This window comes from Scyliorhinus canicula, chromosome 11, assembly GCF_902713615.1.
Source record: "Scyliorhinus canicula chromosome 11, sScyCan1.1, whole genome shotgun sequence".
Taxonomy (NCBI): domain Eukaryota; kingdom Metazoa; phylum Chordata; class Chondrichthyes; order Carcharhiniformes; family Scyliorhinidae; genus Scyliorhinus; species Scyliorhinus canicula.
Genome location: NC_052156.1, coordinates 103,242,767 through 103,265,864, shown reverse-complemented (window position 1 = coordinate 103,265,864; position 23,098 = coordinate 103,242,767). Strand labels below are relative to the sequence as shown.

The following is a 23,098-nucleotide window of genomic DNA, read 5'->3' as shown; positions in this document are numbered from 1 at the left end:
GAGTTGTCGCCGCAGGTTCATCCAAATGGAAGTACGGCTCCTGGGCTGGCCCCAGTTTCTGTCGGAACGGCAGCGCCTCCAGGGCAGGTGTCCCCGATGGGGTCGGCGCCCACAAGTCCGACACTGGCATGGCTCCTCATCCATTGGTTCTGGAGAAGGCTCCCTTCGGGGAGGAACGTCCGATAGCCACTGGTGTCGATCCGGACGTCGCCTCGTCCAAGGTACTGCAGGAGTGCGGGGATACATTTTTTGGACGGAAGGGGCTGCACCCCAAGGCGTGCACCTCCATTCCCTGTAGCTCCTGCACTCCCTGTTCTGCGCTCTCTCGGGACAATACTAATTGAATGGCCTGTTGAAAAGTCAATGTTGGCTCGGCTAACAACTTTCTCTGGGTGGCCGCATTGTTAATACCACAAACCAAACGGACGTGTAACATTTCTGACGAGGTCTCACCATAGTCACAGTACTCCACAATCCTGCGTAGCCTGGATAAAAACTCTGCAAGGGATTCTCCTGGGGTCCACTGGGCGGTATTAAACCAGTAATGTTGGACTATCGTGGACGGGGTTCGGTTAAAATATTGCCCCACGAAGGTCACAACTTCATCAAACGTCTTGGTGTCAGGCGCAGCTAGGTACGTAAGGCTCCTAATCACCCCAAATGTATGTGGTCCGCAGGCGGTGAGCAAAATGACCACCTGGCGCTCGTTTTCGGTGATGTTGTTTGCCCGGATATAGTAATGCATCGGTTGTGCGTACTGGTTCCAACTTTTCAGCGCGGCATCAAAAACATTCAAACGTCCATACAGAGGCATGGTGTAACAGGAAAAAATGCTTCCAACCTGTATCCAACAAAAATCCAGGGAGGTGGCTTCAGAAGCGTAGACAGCTATTCTCTTTAACCCTCGTCGCCAGTTTTGTGAGGGCCACAAAGAATTCAGCATGAGTTGAAGGATAGAAAGAATAACATTTATTTACAACAACATATATATACCACCACCACCACCACCACCACCACAGCAACAACAACTCCTCCCTTGCTGCTCACTCCTCTCTAGATGGTTCCAAACTGGCCAGCTTTATTTATGCAGGGAATCTGCTAATGATTTCTCCACCCCCCCCCGCATTGGGTAAACTCAAACTCCCAAAGGATTGTGGGATTGCCATTAGTCCCCAGCCAGTGGTAAGCAGGCAGGTTATAACAACCCTATTCTCTTTTTCCAATTAAGGGGCAATTTAGCGTGACCAATTCACATACCCTCGTACATCTTTGGGCTGTGAGGGTGAGGTCCACGCAGACACTGGGAGAATGCGCAAACTCCACGCGGATAGTGATCCCGGGCCGGGATCGAACCCGGGTCCCCGGTGCCATGAGGCAGCAGTGCTAAGCACTGTGCCACCGTGCCGCCCCACGAAGAGATAAAACTTGGCCAGAAAGTGAATACATGGCAACAAAAATGACTTCCATGTGAAAGTACCTTTGGGCTTTGGATTGTGATGATTTTTAAGAACCTAAGAATGTATGGAATGAGGAACAGTCAGCATTGGAATTCCATGAACTTGAATGGCAAGTGCCTTAACAAATCTGGGGCATACTGTTGCACAGAAAGACTACCTATAGTAAATAGAAGTAACATTTGGACCAAGAAAGTTTATCTTTTAGAATTTTAACTACACAAAAAAACTTATAGATGAAATTGTGTCATATATTCTGCTTGGGCAAAGGAAACCATTGAGGATTTATGCAGTTTCCTCTGTCTGTGGACGATACTTTCATGATGAATCGTAGGATGTAATTGATTAGACAACAAAAGTTGTTGATCTAGAATAATTATTTGCCAAAGTTCAATGGGCAATTTAGAGAATTAAAATGACAGTGTACCCTATATTTCAACAAATCACACAAACACAGATGAATGGTGACATTCCAGTAACAGATGACTAACTGAAAAGTAATCTTACTAATTAACATCCAAACTAGCAGAAAAATGTTATCAAACAAGTTAGGGCTCATTTGGTGTGATTTGTATCTGTTCCCGTATAAGACGCAAAACACACATTTCACCTGGAAGTTACAGCAGAAATATCAATTTAGTATTCTTATGGAGAATTTTCTCTCCATAATCATCAGCAGAATCAAGTAATAACGTGCCCTGAAAGATTAGGAGATAATAAACAGCTTTTGTACTTTTTGATGGTTTCTAGGTTGAACCTTTTGGTTATGGAGCTGTTTATTGCCAGCGACTGCCCTGATAGGCTAGGCTCGAGCTAAGTAGCTAAGTCTGGTAAAAAGAGAAGATTTATGCATGGTATTTCCTGGAGTGCTTTGAATATTTTATAAGCATCAGGATAAATGCAAGCAATTGTTATTGTCAGAACTACTGGGTTTGACATGGGAAGGAGGCCAGAGTCTTGACAGCACTGGGCAGGGTTTCAGGTTTTGTAATGTTTTGAGGAGGCTGCCTCGGTCTGGAAAGACATTCGGGATAGTGCCAGAATTCTGTAAACACAGGGATCAGAATTAGAGGTATCCTGGGGACATTGTAATGGTGGGTCTTATGGTCTTAGCAATTCCTTGGCTAAGGAGCACTGGAAATATGGTTTAGGAGCTTCTGAGCAATGTTGGATTCCCAGGATCTGTAGAGGAGCATCTTGGGGGCCAGCAATATTAAAATAGAGAGTTAAGGAACCTAATTGAACACGCCCCCTTTGGGCATTCAGTTCCCTTTAATTTCTATGCTGTGTGTATGCAAACACTGGGAAATATTCAAATAAATAATTAGTGAAATGTAAATCTAGTTGTGGTAGGCTATATTAGGGGTATCGCGGTACCTAGGTGGGATGTTCCTTATACTGTAGTATGAGTGGTAGAACCTGCCTGCTGGTTCCGCCCAGCAGGCGGAGCATAAGAGTCTGTGTTTCACCCACAGCAGTCATTCTGTATCGGAGCTGCTGGGGTAACTTCTTGTTCATTGAAGCCTTCAATTAGACTACAATCTCGCTTAGTAGTGATTGATCGTGCATCACTAGTACAAGCCTATACAGACGAAAGCTTCACTTAGAACAAAGAACAAAGAAAAGTACAGCACAGGAACAGGCCCTTCAGCCTGTGCCGACCATGCTGCCAGTCTAAACTAAAATCTTCTACACTTCTGGAGTCCATATCCCTCTATTCCCATCCTATTCATGTATTTGTCAAGATGCCCCTTAAACATCACTATCGTCCCTGCTTCAACCACCTCCTCAGGCAGCGAGTTCCAGGCACCCACTACCCTCTGTGTAAAAAACAAAACTTGCCTCGTACATCTCCTCTAAACCTTGCCCCTCGCACCTTAACATATGCCCCCGAATAATTGACCCCTCTACACTGGGAAAGTCTCTGGCTATCCACTCTGTCTATGCCCTTCATAATTTTGTAGACCTCTATCAGGTCGCCCCTCAACCTCCGTCGTTCCAGTGAGAACAAACCGAGTTTATTCAACCGCTCCTCATAGCTAATGCCTTCCATACCAGGCAACATCCTGGTAAATCTCTTCTGCACCCTCTCTAAAACCTCCACATCCTTTCTGGAAGTGTGGAGACCAGAATTGAACACTATACTCCACAAGTGTGGCCTAACTAAGGTTCTATACAGCTGCAACATGACTTGCCAATTTTTACACTCAGTGCCCCGGCCAATGAAGGCAAGCATGCTGTTTGCCTTCTTGACTACCTCCTCCACCTGCGTTGCCCCTTTCAGTGACCTGTGGTCCTGTACACCTAGATCTCTCTGACTGTCAATACTCTTGAGGCTTCTACCATTCACTGTATATTCCCTGCCTGCATTAGACCTTCCAAAATGCATTACTTCACATTTGTCCGGATTAAACTCCATCTGCCATCTCTCCGCCCAAGTCTCCAAACGATCTAAATCCTGCTGTATCCTCTGACAGCCCTCATCGCTATCCGCAATTCCACCAACCTTTGTGTCGTCCGCAAACTTACTAATCATTTTCCCACAAATCATTTATATATACTACGAACAGCAAAGGTCCCAGCACTGATCCCTGCGGAATACCACTAGTCACAGCCCTCCAATCAGAAAAGCACCCTTGCATTGCTACTCTTTGCCTTCTATGACCTAGCCAGTTCTGTATGCATCTTGCCAGCTCACCTCTGATCCCGTGTGACTTCTGCAGTTAAGAAACTATGGTGAGGCGGCACGGTGGCACAATGGTTAGCACTGCTGCCTACGATGCTGAGGTCCCAGGTTCGATCCCGGCCTCGGGTCACTGGCCGTGTGGAGTTTGCACATTCTCCCTGTGTCTGCCTGGGTTTCACTCCCGCAACCAAAAGATGTGCAGATTAGGTGGATTAGCCATGTAAAATTGCCACTTAATTGGGGGAAAATATTATTGGGTACTCTTTAAAAAAAAATAAATAAAAATAAAAAATAAACCATGGTCAACAAATGAGGACGACCCAATATGAAATTAATGGAAAGACACAGGGGAGATATTAAAAGCAAAAAAAGCAGGAAATGAAGAATACAAAACATTTACAAGGGATATCTAAGATAATAGTAAAAGATTTTATCAATAAATTAGAGAAAGAGAGTGGCAAGGAACAACAATGGACAATAAGTAAATGACAGACTTGTTAAATTAATACTTTTTGCAATGGGGAAGAGCACAAAACACCATTGGTACCAGAGAATCAACAATAAGTCAAGGGTAGGGAGAACTGAGTGGATGTAATGCAAGTAAAAATGAAGCAACTAATGGGACCTAGAATAGACAAATCCCTAGAACCTGATGGCACCCATCACAGGAGTATTAAAATAAATATGATGTGGAGATGCCAGCGTTGGACTGGGTGAGCTCAGTAAGAAGTCTTACAACACCCGGTTGAAGTCCAGCAGATTTGTTTCAGACACTAGCTTTCAGAGCACTGCTCTTCCTCAGGTGAATGAAGAGGTTTGTTCCAGAAACATATATATAGACAAAGTCAAAGATGTAAGACAATGCTTTGCATGCAAGCATTTGGAGGTAATTAAGTCTTTACAGATCCAGAGATAGGGGTAAAACAAGGTTAAAGAAGTGTGAATTGTCTCAAGTCAGGACCGTTGGTAGGATTTCACAAGCCCAGGCCAGATGGTTAGGATAAATCCAATTCCGGCCCAGGGGACTTATCTAAAGGGTGATAGAAGCTGGAGCTCTTCTCCAACTAACAATTAATAATAATTTTTAATTTAAAAGCAGAAGTTGGTGAGTTTTTGTTGTTGATGGTTATGCAACTTCCCATTAGATCAGCTGGAATGGCAGATCGGGTTGCCAACAGCCCCTTCTACTATACTGTGCCTCACACTGGCACCAAGACCCAGGTGGTGTCCTAATGATTATTCTACAGGAGTGACCAAGTTTGGACAAATTGCTAGTATATGAAAAATGCTAGAATGACAAAGACCAAGTTTAATTTAAAAACCTGCCTTGTGAGACCCATAGAGGAGAGCTTAATGAACCAAAATTATTTAACATCATTAATGCATACCATGTAAGCATTTTGATTGACATTTATTGGCTGATGTGTGGGTTCTCTGGCTGGAAAACAACAGTTTAATTGGTCTTTTTTCTTCATAATGCAGAGAAGCGTTTTACTGAAGAGTGTTGATGTCCTTCAGAAATGGAATCCATTCACTGGAACCCAAAGAGTAGATTTGGAATCACTGGTAAGTTTTTGCGCAGCCGTCTTGCAACGTTTTTATCCTGCAATGAATAACCACATCTATTTTGTCAGAAAATGGCCATTACCAATATATTTAAGAAATGTTTAAATTTACAACATCAGAAACAACACGGTGGAACAGTGGTTCTGCAAATGCCTCACAGCGCAAGGGACCTGGATTCAATTCCGACCTTACGTGTCTGTCTGTGTAGAATTTGCACGTTCTCCCCGTGTCTGCATGGGTTTCCTCTGGGTGCTCCGGTTTCCTCCCACAGTCCAATTATGTGCTGGTTGGGTGGGGATAGGGTGGGACTGGGGGTCTAGGTAAGGTGCTCTTTCAGAGGGTTGGTGCAGACTTGATGGGCCAAGTGGCCCCCTTCTGCAATGTGGGAATTCTATGGGATAAAGGTTTAAGTGAGCCTGCTAGCTTTCTGACATAAACAAAGCAGTTTCATATATTTTTCTTGGCCTAATCTCGCAAAAGTGTTTCTCAGTGGACCATTGAAAAGGTTGGAGAAGCAATGTTTGAAATATATATTCTTGCATGGGATTAGCCCGTTGCTGGCAAAGCCATCCTAGGTGCCTTTGAACTGACTGCCTTGCTTGACTATGTCAGAGACAGAGCGATGGTGGCATACTGGTAATGTCACTGGATGAATTAGGGCCTCACGGTAGCATGGTGGTTAGCATCAATGCTTCACAGCTCCAGGGTCCCAGGTTCGATTCCCGGCTGGGTCACTGTCTGTGTGGAGTCTGCACTTCCTCCCCGTGTGTGCGTGGGTTTCCTCCGGGTGCTCCGGTTTCCTCCCACAGTCCAAAGATGTGCGGGTTAGGTGGATTGGCCATGCTAAATTGCCCGTAGTGTAAAGGTTAATGGGGGGATTGTTGGGTTAGGGGTATGTGGGTTTAAGTGGGGTGATCATTGCTCGGCACAACATCGAGGGTCAAAGGGCCTGTTCTGTGCTGTACTGTTCTATGTTCTATGAATGACCAAAGAGCCCCAGGCTAATGCTCTGGCAACACAGGTTCGAATCCCACCATGGAAGCAGTTGGCATTTGAATTTGATTAATAAATCGAGAATACAAAACTAGTCCCATGAAATGTTGTAAAAATCCATCTGGTTTATAATACCCTTCAGAGAAAGAAATCTGTGATCCTTACCTGGTCTGGCCTACATGTAACTCCAGACCCACAGCACTACCCAATGTAGGCCAGAGTGGCAGATTTCGTTCCCTAAAGGGTATTGGTAAACCAGATTGATTTTTAGAACAATCAATAATAGCTTTGTGGTCACCATTACAGAGACCAGGATTATATTCCAGATTTGTATTTCAGTTGTGATATAGTGGCTAATTTGTACCACAAGGGACGTGTTTCGTAATATCCCTGACCATTTTTGATGTCATGCATACCCATGTTTTGTGATTTTTGTAAAACAGAGAGGCTTGATCCAATTGATTTTAATTGTTTACAAACAGCCTTTTGTTGTAAGCTATACAGGATTTTCACTCCAAACAGCTAACTTTAGAACATTTGTACAGGACTTGTTGCATGTCTTGAGAGTGTGAATTGTGATCTGAATTAATACTTTTCATTTTCTATAACTGATCTCTCCGCACACTCACAACATATTAGCAAGAAAACAAATATTATTTTATGTTGATCCCTTGGTTTATCCCTCCCCCACCACATATATTTGATTAATCTGTTCTCTGAAGGTCTGTTCTACTTGTTCCATTGCAAAGCACAAATGAAAATTTCAAGGGTGAAGGCAGCTGGAGCGTTTGCTGAGCTGGCTCCACAGTAAAATACAGTGATGTGTTCAGAAGTCACTCCAGGACAATAGAGTGCACTTAAATGTGACACAAAGACATCTGTTTTATCAGAATAGCCAGCTGGGAGCAGACTTGGCTTTACAATTTCCAAATGTATAGAGCTATTGCTTTATCAAGATGACCAATTTGATCCGTCTGGTTAGGGCCTCTATTCAGTCAGCTGACGCCTCAGTCAGCTGTGAAATTAATCTTTTTTGGTGCTTCACAGCTGACTGAAACACTTGAATCATGGTTCAGAATTTCTGTTTTCACTGAGAAGATTTGGGAATGAGTTATATTTAAGTATTTTTTAAGTGAATTTATCGAATTTTTTAAACAAAATGCATCGTCTGTAGCACTGGAGACAGAGTAGTGGTGGAAGAGAGCGTCTCAGAAGGGTGACTAGTGGTGTTCCACAAGGGTCCGTGTTCGGTCCACTGTTGTTGTGATATACATAAATGATCTGGACGAAGGTATAAGTGGTCTGATGCGCAAGTTTGCAGATGATACTAAGATTGGTGGTGTTTCAGATAGCGAGGCGGACTGTCAGAGAATACAGCAAAAATAGATAGATTGGAGAGTTGGGCAGAGAAATGGCAGATGGAGTTCAATCCAGGCAAATGCGAGGTGATGCATTTTGGAAGATCTAACTCAAGAGTAGACTATATGGTCAATGGCAGGGTCCTGGGGAAAATTGATGTACACAGAGATCTGGGAGTTCAGGTCCATTGTACCCTGAAGGTGGCAACGCAGGTCGATAGAGTGGTCAAGAAGGCATACAGCATGCTTGCCTTCATCGGACAGGATATTGAGTACAAGAGTCGGCAGGTCATGTTACAGTTGTATCGGACTTTGGTTAGGCCACATTTGGAATACTGTGTGCAGTTCTGGTCGCCATTATTACCAGAAGGATGTGGATGCTTTAGAGAGGGTGCAGAGGAGGTTCACCAGGATGTTGCCTGGTATGGAGGGTGCTAGCTATGAAGAAAAGTTGAGTAGATTAGGATTGTTTTCATTGGAAAGACGGAGGTTGAGGGGAGACCTGATTGAGGTCTACAAAATTATGAGAGATATGGACAGGGTGGATAGCAACAAGCTTTTTCCAAGAGTGGGGGTGTCAATTACAAGGGGTCACGATTTCAAGGTGAGAGGGGAAAAGTTTACGGGAGATGTGTGTGGAAAGTTTTTTACGCAGAGGGTGGTGGGTGCCTGGGATGCTTTGCCAGCGGAGGTGGTAGAGGCGGGTACGATAGCATCATTTAAGATGCATCTGGACAGATATATGAACGGGTGGGGAACAGAGAGAAGTAGACCTTGGAAAATAGGCAACAGGTTTAGATAAAGGATCTGGATCGGCGCTGGCTGGGAGGGCCGAAGGGCCTGTTCCTGTGCTGTAATTTTCTTTGTTGTTCACTGAGGTAGGGTCTCGGGTCTGCTGTTTCTTAAATAATACATTAATATCCTGTCTTATTATTGTCTTCATTGTCCCAAAGCATGATGGTATCATTGGGCAATTTTAACTTAACCTGCTCGGTGTGAAGCTGGTACAGTGAATTCACCACTGGATTTTACACGCTGCTTCAATTTATTTTACATCAAATCCATAAAGTAAAATTGAGTTGTGTGTAAAAAGGGCAGCTGATCTGACGCCATTCATTTCCCACCCAGCGGGGTAGATTAATCACCCGCTCGTCTCTGATGGCCTGTTGAAATACCCACACATATATGATGTATGTACTGAAAATGTGCTCTTAGAATGCAAGAGGGACGGCAGTTTGTTTAATGGACAGGCTCCATGGTTAATCCCTGAACAGGCAGGGAGTCAGAGCCTTGCCCTTCCATTTCCCGTGGACTCTCGCTCGAGAGAATGAATGGGCAGCCAGCCAGTTATGTGGGAAGGGAGCCTGTATGGTGAAAGGAAAATTGCTTTTCTTAAGCCCAGAGCTGATCAGAATTAGAATTTTGATTCAGACGTGTCTGAGTGAGCTTCCTAGCTATTAAATAAAACAGTTGAATAAATTATACCCGGCCTAATCTCACAAAAGTGTTTCTCAGACCACAGTGGAAAAGATTAGAGAAGCATTTGTGATACTACATCGAGTTTGTACCCCATGGGGTTATACAATTCTGTCCTTCGATATTGAACAGTATAGACACATTCCTGAACATAAGGTGCCTACTGAAACACATAGCACCATTGCTTCCAAGAGAATTCCCAAACACAACTCAAATACTGATAAATTTGGAGCCTCAAGCAAAATAATTAGCAGATTCTTTCTTTCCTCCAATTCTTTCAAGGGATGTGAGCGTTACTGGCTGGGCCAGAATTTCTTGCCCATCCCTAATTGCCCTTGAACTGAATGGCTTACAAGACCAACTTAGAGGGCAGTTAACAGTCAACCACATTTCTGTGGTTCTGGAGTCACACGTAGGCCAGACCGGGTAAGAATGACAGATTTCCTTCCCTGAAGGACATTAGTGAACCAGTTGAGTTTTTACAACAATCATTGATGTTTTCTGTGGTCACCGTTATTGAGACTAGTTTTATATTTCAAATTTATTAATTTAATTTAAATTTCACCAGCTGCTGTGGTGAGATTTGAACCCATGACCCCTGGATATTAGTTTCTGTTCTGCTGCCTTGAATAACTACTTCTTCTACAGCAGTCTTGGCAACACTTTTGCTCTGTGTGTGGGCCACTTTTTGGATTTTCACTCGCTCGGGCTGATGCACAGGTTTTGGGAAGAAAAGAAAACCGGCCCAGAGGAATGGAAATTTATCTCTCTATTACTCCAAAGCTGCAGATGAGGAAACTAATTTATTATATCACCATATTCCGCACTGATTCAGTGAGACAACTGGCATTGACTTGATATTTCTCCCATGCACAAGACCTCGATGCCTGCCCATGCACCTGATATAGTGCCATGGAATGTCCCAAACCTGCTACCCGTCTCTCAAGGGTGATCCTAATGCTGTATCCAACCTCTTTGTGGGTGGCACCACATTTCCATTCTTTCCTCGGTCACAGGGGCAGGTGCATACATTTTGGGAAGAAAAGGAAACAGATCGGTGACATTATATACCGTGCCGTGAATCCAAACAATAGTCGCTGCGTTTACAAAAAGACTTCAACTTATGGCCTCACCTTCGCCCATTGAGTGCAGATTCAGTGACATATCTGTCATGATATGCAAGCATGCACATAATAAGATACAGATAGACAGCTAATGAACACAGAGAACAGGACATAACCAATCAGCGGGCAGAACACTTGGGGGTGGTTTCCCACTATAAAAGGCACGAGGCACTCACACTCCGCCTCTTTCCATTGGGGACATCTACTGAGTGAGTCAGGTGTATATAGCACATAACACCTACAGCACGTGACCAAGAGCTAGTCTGGTTCAGTCAGACAGATTAATCACACTAGGGTAGCAGAGAGTCGAACTCAGAGAACTGAACTAACTGTGTGACAGGTTCAATAAATCAAATTGAACAAACTTCAAGATCTGGAGTATATTTCAGTTAAAGCTGCATCCAGTTGCAGCCCGTGTTATCTCAGTGTGCTTAACACAACAGTATCTACCCATGTTTTTTGCGTGCACAAGAACTTGATCCTGTCCTGACGTGTGTGTTAGGTGAACTGGACATTCTGAATTCTCCCTCTGTGCACCCAAACAGGCGCTATAGTGTGGTAACAAGGAGATTTTCACAGTAACTTCATTGCAGTGTTAATGTAAACCTACTTGTGACACTAATGCAGATTATTATTTCAAATGTGCATCAGTTGCCTTAAAGCTACCTATGCACTGTATGCTGTCTACGTGTTTTGCATCCTGTGTGTAATTTATAAAAATAGTAACCCATTATTCCCTGCTTGCCAAGGATATTGGATTTCGACTGCGCTCACTGCGCACTATCCTGAAACAGGAAGTGCTCCTGCAGGAGGATATGGAGCTGATTGAGCTACTCGACCCCAGCATCCTGCGATCAACACAGATCCAGCAACAGGAAAATGGCTACCTGCCAGCCCAATGGTTGTTGGGAACTCCTAACATTTGGTATGCTTCCTATAATACTTCTCTGACACTTTCTAACAGTTTTTCATTTAAAATAAAACAACCTTATATATCAAATATCCATAAAGATGAAGTTTTTACAAGTACAAATGATGTGTTCCATCTGGGGTAGGCCCTAATTTGAGTAACACACCTGAGATGTTTCAGCCATTTTAGAGTATCTGAGGTGATTTCCTGCTGCTTTCCTCTGAGTTTTTGGCCTCCCAGGTGGACTATAGCTAAAGTTTTAAAGAGTCACACCTACCCTTAACAATTGGGAGTTTTCCACACCCACCAGATACAACTACAAACTTTGCTGGATAGTACCCCAGCATTTGGAGCTGTGCTCTGCTCTCTATTTACCTGAGCATTTCTAACTGTCTGTTAGAAAGAAATGTGAGGTGGGATTCTCCGACCCTCAGTACCGGAATCGCGGCCGACGTGGGGGTGGAGAATAGCCGTTCACGCTGGTAATCCAGCGCGACGCGCTTCCGCGAACCTGCCAGCCGCATGCACCGGCCGAGGCGGCGGCGGTCAGGGGCCGCTGAAAGAGACCCCCACATCGATTATCCACGGGCAACCGGCCGAACTCCCTCCGGCGTGGTTCACCTCTGGCGTTTAAGGAATTTTGTAGTAGGCTGTATGGGTCGGAACCCCCAGCTGGGCCTGAGGGGGTGAGGCACTTGCTAGGGGGGCTGAATTTTCCGAAATGGACGGGGAGCTGGTAGAAGGGCGGGGGCCCTCGATCGGGATGGAAGAGATAACGGAGGGTATGAAGGCCGTGCAGTCGGGTAAAGCCCCGGGGCCGGACGGGTACCCAGTGGAATTCTATAAAAAGTTCTCTGGGATGTTGGGGCCGCTGTTGATGAGGACATTTAATGAGGCAAAGGAGCGTGGGGTGCTTCCCCCGACAATGTTACAGGCCATGATTTTGATGATCCTGAAGTGTGACAAGGACCCGGAGCTGTGTGGGTCCTACAGGCCGATATCCCTATTGAACGTGGACGCCAAACTGCTGGCCAACGTTTTGTCCTCTAGGATTGAGGACTGTGTGCCAGACGTTATTGGGGAGGACCAGACGGGGTTTGTTAAGGGAAGACAGTTGGTGGCCAATGTAAGAATGTTGTTAAGCGTGATCATGATGACTCCCAGAAGGTAGGGAGGTGGAGGTAGTGCTCGCAGTGGACGCAAAGAAGCCTTTTGATCGAGTAGAATGGGACTATCTGTGGGAGGTACTGGGACGATCTGGAATCCAGGAGAAGAGGCAGACGTTCTGGCCTTTGCTTCACTGGTAACCTGGAGATGGATACTATTAAATTGGAGGGACTCAAAGCCCCTGAAATCGGAGACTTGGCTGTCTGACATGGCGAGCTTTCTCTGTTTAGAGAAAATCAAGTTCGCCTTGAGAGGGTCACTGTTAAGGTTCTCCCGAAGGTGGCAGCCGTTCGTAGACTTCTTTGCAGAAAATTAATCGTTAGAAGAAGGGGGGGGGGGGGGGGTTAGCTTAGTTTACTGTCAGGGGTTAATAAAGATGGGACCTGTAAGGGAAGAAGACGGCTTTTGCACTATGTTTTTAAACTCATGTTGTTATGGGAGCGGTGTTCTCAGAACCCCAAAACGTATCGTGGAGTTCAACCCTTTAATGTATTATTGCTTTTCCAGCACACGGCTTGTTCTCCAGGTGTGGTATTACAATTATGGACACGTGGATTTTTAAACACAAAACAAGGTTTATTCCATGAATTCAACTTAACCTTTCAAATAAACATTACTTCAAAGATATACCCTGAAAATAATACACTAAATAATCCCTCAAAATGTTCCTTCAAACCTCCAAAAGACTTAACACCTTTGAACAGAAACACATCAGGTTAAGGGCATTACTATTATGAGTTTAAATCACCCAAATGATTCAGAGATAGTCTTTCATGGCAGAGATCACGGCAGAATCCAGCTCACTGCAAAAACACAGACACACCCAAACTCTTTTCCTCCATGCAGCTCTCAGCAAACCAGCCAAGCACTTTTCAGCTGCTCTCTCTCAAACTGAAACTAAAAGCAGAAGTGAGCTCAGCTCCCCCCACCCTCTGACATCACTTCAGTAATATGAGCTGCTCAATTTCTGAAAGGTACATTGCTTAAACAGCCATTTCTTAAAGGTACTCTCACATGACAATGTACACTGTTTATTTTGTTGTTATTGTAAAACCAAAAATACCTCAATAAAATGTTTATTTTAAAAAAACATTTATCTCCTGAAATAATTATTTCTCTCTTCTCAATCCAGAGATTGTGCCTTTTTGAGATAGTCCTCATCTAGTATTTCCTCTCCTTTTCAAATATTTGTTTTCTCATTATTGTCCCTTATATTGTATGAATGAAGAATGCCAGCTGAATAGGAAACCACAGGGGCGATTTTGTGCCCATTTGAGGCATCAGCGAGAACAGCAAGATATTGAGAGAGCCGGGAAGCACTATTCTCGCCAGCGCAATAGTGTTTCCCGACTTTCCACACCTTTTGCCGATGATGGAACAAGGTTTCTGGCCATAAAATGGCGAGGACCTCTTTCCTGACTTTCCATGCCTTTCGCCGATGACGTAACAAGGTTTCCGCCCATAAAGGGCGATGACCTCATTGTAATACATTTCTGTGTACTTGCACATAAGTAACGAGCCCCCCCTCCGCCATATGATCCTTCTCACTGAATGTTCATGTCATATCGGCGAGATTTACAACAGCTATTTAAAGGCCTGAATCAGTCGTGGAAGTCCCCTCAGGCAGCAAAGGCCCTGATGTTGGTGTCGTGGATAGGGAACACCAATGCTTGGGAAGAGATCCTCCATGTCTGCGGGCGGGGTCCTGAGGGCCGTTTACTTTCTCTGCTGATAGGGGTGTCCGTTAAAGATGACAGCCCAATCTCTCTGGAGCCTGCCTTCCTGGTTCTATTAGGCCCCGCCCTGCCAGAGTGACATCATGAACCCGGGGGGGGGGGGGGGGGGGGGGGCTGGTAATGAATGCCTGAAAATCTGGATAAAAACTTGTCCGTGCAGCTAGAGAGGTATGCTCCGGTTTTCCTTCAGAGCCTGACACTCTGAAGAAATATTGGAGAATTCCGGCCCATATCATTTTAGTTAATGGTTGAAAATCATGGATTAATACTAATCTGTCTGCAGATGGTGTGAAACTGCATTGTCACTTGTACTGTGAGGAAAAGGTGTTTTAAATGTCCATTCTGTCCTTTCGATCAGATGTTAACTTGAAGTCAAATCCCCATTTCCAGTGATTCATGTTGAGGATGAAGATCACTTGGCACTATTTGTTGAAGAGGGGGCAGTTATTTAATTTACCTTGCAATTCATGCTGCCCAGCTCCACCTCTAATTCCGCCTGCCACCGTCATGGTCCGGGGTTTAATTTTCAATTTGATAAACTTTCTTTTGCATATCTGTTTCCCACTCTAATATCACCATGGGCATCTCTGCGACCATCACCACGCTTGTGTTCACCACTTGGTGCTGCTGACACCCCTACTCACAACTTTGAATGGTACATATTTTGCCTCCACCCTATTCTGAATGGTGCCTCCCTCCCAGTCCTACTCTGAATGGTGTTCCATTGCCTTAGATTCAGAAGGGAGTGTTACTTCTATCCTGTTTCAGACTTCTATGATCTGCCTCCTCCCCATGACTTTTGCAAAATAACATTCCATTCTCAGCAGTTCCCTCAGCCTTTAACCTAATGGCCATTCTTCATGTGTGAGCTTAGATGGAAACCATTGAGAGGTTATGTAACCTTGGGAGATATAGCAACTAAAGCCGACCCTGTTCTCGGCCCATGCCCTGACATGTGCAGTTTGCAATGGGTCACCTGAAAGCTGTCAGGACCAGTAAATTGAGGCTGAAATTATTTTTTCTCCCTTCGTTGTTTAGGGATATTTAAGACCAATTGTAACACCATAATTGCTACCCTAACTGTGACCAGCCAATTCACTGTAGGACAGGGATCAGATTTTGGACCTTCTGGCTGGCATGGTTTAGAAATAGGCCATGAGGTAAGTAAATCCCAATGCATTGCATAGAATCTACAAAACAGAAACAGGCCATTCAGCCCAACTTCTCTCTGCTGGTGTTTATTACTCTAAACTAGTATTCACCAACTCCAGTTACCTCATATATCCCACTCCCTCACAACTGCATCAGAATGCCCCTTAAATGCATCAGTGCCACCTGCTTCAACAACTTCGTATGGCTCCAGTCTGTGTCAAGAAATTCCTCCTAAATTCTTTATTTGATTTATTGGTGGTTTTCTTGTACTTCTGTCCCTTTGTTCTGAAGTGCAAACGTTATTTGCCTGTGTGTTGATGTTTATTGTTTCAATATTCTGGATTGTCCAGAATACAGACTGCTGCATCTGCTACGTGTAATATTTAAAATATGGAGCAAATAGCTGAAAAGTGAAGTTTGTAAGTTTCTAAAATTAATTTTGGCAAAACAGTAACTTTCTCGAAAGGAGGTTTGACCGAGATACCTGATGAGCGAATACGTTTGAAATGCGTTATTACCAGAAAATAATCTGGGAGGTGAACAGCTTTAATTAAAAGCACCCATTCATGTAAAATGTTGCTGTCTGTGTGAGAGACATCAACCGGTGAGATTGTACAGTTTTCTAGAATGTATGTGAGGATAAATTTCCAAACCTCTTCATTGTGATATCTCTCGAATCATGGAATTCAAAAGAATTTACGCACAGAAAAAAAGGCTAGTAGTTCTGTGCTGGTGCTAGCTCCACATTTAGCCATTTACACCAACCCCAAATTCCCTTGCTCTTTCACTGTAACTTTTCTTATTCAATTGGTTCCTTTCTTCCCAAGTGGACTCAGTAGTCACGTATGTTGTATACTGCTTATATTGTAATGCATGTAAAAGTTTAGTCTAATCTTCCCCCTTTAGGAACATAAGAAATCGGAGCAGGAGCAATCCATTCGGCCCATCAAGCCTGCTCTGCCATTCAATACGACCATGGCTGATCTTGGACTTCAACTCCATGCTCCCACCCACTGCCCGTATCCCTTAATTCCCTGAGAGACCAAAAATCAGTCTAACCCAGCCTTAAATATATTCAAGAATGGAGCACCACTATCATCTGGGGACCCTGAGACTTTGAGTGAAGTAATTTCTCCTTATCTCAGTCCTAAATAATCGGTTCCTTATCCCGAAACTGTGTACCAACTTCTCCCCCCTCCCCCAGTGTTTTAGATTCCCCAACAAATGGAGACAACCTCTGTGTGCACCCTTTCAAGTCTCTTCAGAGTTTTGTAGCTTTCAGTGAATCGCCCCTCATTCTTCTAAATTCCATAGAATTCCTACAGTACAGATGGAGGCCACCCAGCCCATCGGGTCTGCACTGACTTTCCGAAAAGAGCACTCCACCCAAGAGGCCCACTTCCCCACCCCATCCCCATAACCCCACCCAACCTTTGGGCACCAAGGTGCAATTTATCATGCCCTATTCACCTAAATTGCACATCTTTGGACTGTGGGAGGAAACCCATGCAGACACAGGGAGAACGTGCAGACTCCACACGGACAGTCACCCAAGATCAGAATGAAACATGGGTCCCTGGTGCTGTGAAGCAGCAGTGCTAACCACTGTGCCACCATGCCACTCATTATCCAGAAAATATAAGCCCAGTTTAATCAGCGGGAGGTAGTGGCGTAGTGGCATTGTCACCTCCAGAGACCCCAGGTAATTTTCTGAGGACCAAGGTTCGAATCCCACCACAAATTCATTAAAAGTCTAAGTTGATTGTTGTAAAAACCCATCCGGTTCACTGTTGCCACCCTTACCTGGTCTAGCCACCTACATGTGTCTCCAAACCCACAGCAATGTGGTTGACTTGTAAATATCCCCAAATGGCCTATCTAGGCACTCGGTAAAGTACAATTAGGGATTGATAATAAATGTTGGCTTTTTTTTAAAAACTCTCATCATAGGATAATTCCACATCCCAAAGATCAATCTAGTCAACGTTCACTGTACCGCTCCAATGCAATTCTTTCTTAAATGTGAAGACCAAAACTGCGCATAGTATTTCAAATGCAGTCTCTCTAACACCCTGTACATCTGGAGCAAGACTTGTTGTTCTTGTCCTTCAATCTCCTTGCAATAAAGGCCAATATGCCATATGCCTTTCTAATTGCTTGCTGCACCCACATGCTAACTTCCTGAATTCCTTGTACAAACATACCCAAATTTCTTTGACTATCAACATTCACAAACTTCTCACCTTTAAAACGGCCAAAGAGCATAACTTTGCACTTACCGTGTGTGTGTGTGTCACAATTTACCTTTCCACCTAGTTTGGTATCATCAGCAAACTTAGATACATTATCCTCTGTCTCTTCACCTAATCATAAATATAGACTGTAAAAAACTGAGGTCCCAGCACTATTCACTGCCTGCCAACTTAAAGCCCTATTTTGCCCACTCTGTTTCCTACCCGTTATCCAATCCTCTATCCTTTCTAATAAATTACCCAACTTCTCAACCCTCATTTTGCCTATTAACCTTTTGCATGACATCTTATTGAATGCCTGTTGGAAATCCATGTATACTACATTTACTGGTCTCCGTTTATTTACCTAACTAGTTACATCCTCAAAAAACTTTTAAATTTGTCAAACAGATTTCCCTTGAGGGAAATCATTTTTTTTATAAATAATTTTTATTGAAATTTTTACAAAATACAAAATATAAACATAACTTTGTTAACATACAACCGCGGTAACCCCCCATGAACAGTACGCCCCCCCCAGCTTCAAGACTTGAGGGAAATCATGTTGGCTTACTCCTTGAAACAACTTATTCAACTAGTGGAAATAATCTTCTTTATCCCTTTTTAAAATGTTAACATTTCTACCAGACATCTTTTATCGTTCCCTGCTCCAGTGTACCCAGTCTTCTCTGTTCTCATGAGTGTTTACCCTCTTATCCCAGGTATCAATCTGAGGAACCTAGGGTGTACTTTTCTCATGACTGCAGGAAGTTGACTTAATCAGGGTTTTGTACGCATTCAGCAACTTCTTGCTTTTGAATTCAATTTCTCAACGATGAACACCATCTTGGGAGCTACCAATTTACCAGAGGACTGAGATAAGGACAAACATCTTGACTCGGAGGGTGGTGAATCTGTGGAATTCTCGACCACAGAAGGCTGTTGGAGGCTGAGTCACTGAATATATTTAGGAAGCAAATAGATAAATTTCTAGACGCTAAGGATGTCAAGGGGTATGGAGATAGGGCAGGGTTATGGTATTGAGATGCAGGATCAGCCATGATCTTATTGAATGGAGCAACAGGCTCAAAGGGCCGAATGGCCTACTGATCCTATTTTCTATGTTTCTATGAACAGGACCAGCCACATAAACATTGACTACAAGAACTAGCCAGAGCCTTGGAATTATGCCACGACTAACTCACCTCCTGAGCATTACTACGGATGTACCTTTTTAAAAATTAATTTATGGGATTTGGGAGTCGCTGGTTGGTCCAGCATTTATTGCCAATCCCTAGTTGCCCTTCAGTGCGTTGCCTGCTGTGTAGTTAGGGAGGGAGTTTCAGGTGTTGCCCCAGCGACAGAGGAGGAACAGCGATATATTTCCAAGTCAGGGCGGTGAGTGACTTGTGGGGGAGCCTCCAGTGTTGGGGTTTCCAGGCATCTGCTGCTCTGTCCTTCTAGATGGTAGTGGTCACTGGTTTGAAAGGTGTCGGCTAAGGAACCTTGGTGTGTTACTGCAGTGCATCTTGTAAATGGTACACACGGCTGCCACTGTTTATCAGAGATAGAGGGTTTGAATGTTTTTGGAAGGAGGAACAATCAAGCAGGCTGCTCTGTCCTGGATGGTGTTGAGCTTCTTGTGTTGTTGGTGCTGCACTCAGCCAGGCAAGTGGAGAGTATTCCATTACACTCCTGACTTGTGCCTTGTAGATGGTGGTCAGGCTTGAGGGGTCATGAGTTGAGTTACTCACTGTGGGATTCCTAGCTTTTGACCTCCCCTGGTAGCCACAGTTTTAATATGGCTAGTTCAGTTTCTGATCATTGGTAACCCCCAGGATGTTGATTGTGGGGGGATTCGGTCATTGAATGTCAAGGGGCGGGGGTTAGATCCTCTTTTGGAGGGAATGGTCATTGCCTAGCGCTTGTGTGGAGTGAATGTAACTTGCCACTGGTCAGCCCAAGCCTGGATATTGTCCAAGTCTTGCTACATTAGGGCATGAATTGCTTCATTACCTGAGGAGTTGCAAATGGTGCTGAACATTGTGCAGTCATCCGCAAACATCCCCACTTCTGACCTTATGATGGAAGGGAGGTCATTGATGAAGCAGCTGAAGATGGTTGGGCCGAGGACACTACACTGAGGAATTTCTACACCACGACGGCTGCAGTGGTTCAAGAAGGCAGCTCAACACCACCTTCTCAAGGGCAGTTAGGAATGGGCAATAAATGCTGGACTAACCTGCAACACCCGCATCCCATGAAATCATGTTTTATAACAAAACATGCCTTGTAACCTTTTAAAGATCTCTGAATCTGTGCATCTGAATCTCTCTTCCTCCGATTCACTGACAATGCTGCATTTCTAAGTGGTTCAGCGGAGCATGACAGTGTTTTTCTAAATCATTCAGACTTTGTGTGCACTGGGCACAAACCTGATCTGTACAGAGGTATTGCAATTGGGATAGGAGCTGGTTTAGCACAGTGGGCTAAACAGCTGGCATGTAATGCAGAAGAAAGCCAGCAGCACGGGTTCAATTCCCGTACCGGCCTCCCCGAACAGGCGCCGGAATGTGGCGACTAGAGGCTTTTCACAGTAACTTCATTGAAGCCTACTTGTGACAATAAGCGATTATTGGGCAGCACGGTAGCACAAGTGACTAGCACTGTGACTTCACAGTGCCAGGGTCCCAGGTTCAATTCCCTGCTGGGTCACTGTCTGTGAGGAGTCTGCAGGTTCTCCCCGTGACTGCGTAGGTTTTCTCCGGGTGCTCCGGTTTCCTCCCACAGTCCAAAGACGTGCAGGTTAGGTATTTTGGCCATGCTAAATTGTCCTTAATGTCCAAAAAGTTTAGGTGAGGTTATTGGGTTACGGGGATAGGGTGGAAGAGTGGGCTTAAGTGGGTCGGTCCAGACTCGATGGGCCAAATGGTGGCCTTCTGCACTGTATGTTCTATTATTATTATTGGTCTCAATGTGCTGAGTAATATAGACAGGGCTTTGCTCCCTTCTGCCACTGTACCATATGGATGTTGCGTAAAGTCCAAATTGTTTCACCCATGCTGTTTCTGGACCTGGGAATGACTTGTCTAATTAAAACCTACATCTTGAGTCTTCGGTGACCCAATGCCTCCTTAGGCTGCTGTCAGTTTTTGTTTGATCATGCCTCAAGACATTTCACCATGTTAAAGGTGCTATATGAATGCAAGCTGTTATTGACATTGTCTAAGAAGATTGCTACTTGAGCAAATTGCCATAAAGGGACCAACATCCCAAGGAGAAATCTATAGCTTCTAGAGAGGATGAAGAGAGATAAGTGATCAGAGCAAAAATAAATTACAGCTTTGTAGTGATGGAAATACAAATGAGTTCTTAGTGAGGGTCAAAATTGGTGGCAGTTTTGGGATATTTACTTTGGTTCCATTTTATTGTTCTTGTATCTTACGGAAGTATGAAGAAATTTGCAGAGTACTAATATTGTGTTTCTTTTTGCATATCAGGTATGTTTCGCTATTGGCTGTTCTTGCGAGTGCCTTAATCACGACTTCAAATCTCAGTGATGCTGTCCCTTGGGTTGTAGTCGGAATGAGCCTTTTTGGGCTCAGTTTTTATATGCTTTTCAGAAGCTTCAGTTTATGGAGAACAAGAAGATTCCAGCGATCCGTAAGAAAATGCAGCGTATGTCTGGAAAATACCGTGGCAAATAGCCATGCCTTCGCCAGTCTTGTGCGAAAATGCCTCCGACAAATTCAGGAGACAGAAGTCATTTCAAGAGGATTCATGTTGTAAGTCATTTTATGCAAATATTGCTTTATTTAAATTCAGTACCTACAGCAATTAAAGTTAATTTATTTTTCATCTCTTTTTTGTTCTGCTGTGTAAAATTCCTTGATCTATTGGAGTTGGTATTGTTTTGTTAGGTTAAAATGTTGTAAATGGGACTTCCGGTGGCGGCTATGAAGGAGTAAGTCGCACATTTGGTGGCTCCCGCTCGGGTCGGACTTTTGGACCTTTTCCCCCAATTTTCTACCGGACTTGAACTGTAAAACTGAAGACAGGCTATTGTGTACTAAATTCCCACATCGGTGCATGGAGAGGAGAACTACAAGTGCACGTAAAGGCAGAAACAGAAAGACAGAGAAGGCTTGGGCTGAAGCTGCAGCGGGAGACAGCAGGGCAGAGGATTGGACCTCTGGTTTGTCGACCCAGCAGTCTATGGAGCAGCTGACACAAGTCATTCAGGAAGGCTTTGCTAAGCAGAAACGGGACTGCTTGGACCCGATAAAGGCGTCGATTGAGCAGCTGGAGCATAGATTGGACTCCCAGGATCGGGCGATCCAGAAGGTGGAGAAGGTGCTGGCTGAACAGGAGGAATGTCAAACTGCGGTGGAGCTGGAGGTGGGGATGCTGCGAGACCAGAAGGAGAAGCTCCTGGAGAAGGTGGAGGACCTAGAGAATAGGTCCCGCCGGCAGAACTTGAGAATCGTTGGGCTTCCGGAGGGGTCCGAAGGAATGGACGCTGGGCATACGTCGCAGACATGGTTGTGAAGCTGCTGGGGGGATGGGGCATTCTCCCGGCCCTTGGAGGTGAACAGGCATCACTGAGCACTCGCGCGGAAGCCGCAAACGTGAGACCCCCTATGGCAATGGTGGTCAGATTCCACAGGTACTTGGATAATGAGTGCATTCTACAGTGGGGCCAAGCAGACACGGAACTGTTGTAGCCACCTAAGATGGACACTGGGCTAACAAAATGGAGAACTGCTAAGGCTGTAGGGAGAAAACAGTTTTAGCCAGGACAAGCAGTTTGCAAAAGGCTAATTAGCATTCTGCACGTATCGAAACCAGTTTATGGCCAGGTGAAAGATCTCAACCAAAGGTGTAAATAGCAAAACGCTTTGCATAGTAATGAGGCGATCCAGATCTGGGCCCACACCATAGCAACATTTGGATTTGAATGGATACTTTGAATGGACGCCCAGACGAAACGGCACCAGAAGTATCCATCACAAAAGACCCTAGAGACCGCCCCACCCATCGAGAAGAGACCCTCAGATTGGGGGATTTGTAAGACATCAATTGGGAAATGACCCAATCGATACATGGCAGGTAAAGGCCCGCCCCGAAAAGGCACGGACATTGGGGGACCTATAAAGGTAGACCCCGCACATGGTTCTGTCTGTTTTTGTGCTCCGGCTTGGACTGCTGTTTTGACTCCGACTCCAGCCTCCAGATCCTGTCTTCC

At 44.6% G+C, this 23,098-nt stretch overlaps 1 protein-coding gene across 1 annotated transcript in view; it reads left to right on the top strand.

The window, feature by feature from the left end:
• The window catches only part of vezt (vezatin, adherens junctions transmembrane protein), a 120,361-nt gene that overhangs the window by 61,041 nt on the left and 36,222 nt on the right, over positions 1 to 23,098 (top strand). Inside the window, exons 3-5 of the mRNA XM_038810923.1 lie at positions 5,623 to 5,706; positions 11,407 to 11,582; positions 21,354 to 21,638. Coding sequence (XP_038666851.1) covers positions 5,623 to 5,706; positions 11,407 to 11,582; positions 21,354 to 21,638 — 545 coding nt within the window. The remainder of the gene's footprint in view (positions 1 to 5,622; positions 5,707 to 11,406; positions 11,583 to 21,353; positions 21,639 to 23,098) is intronic.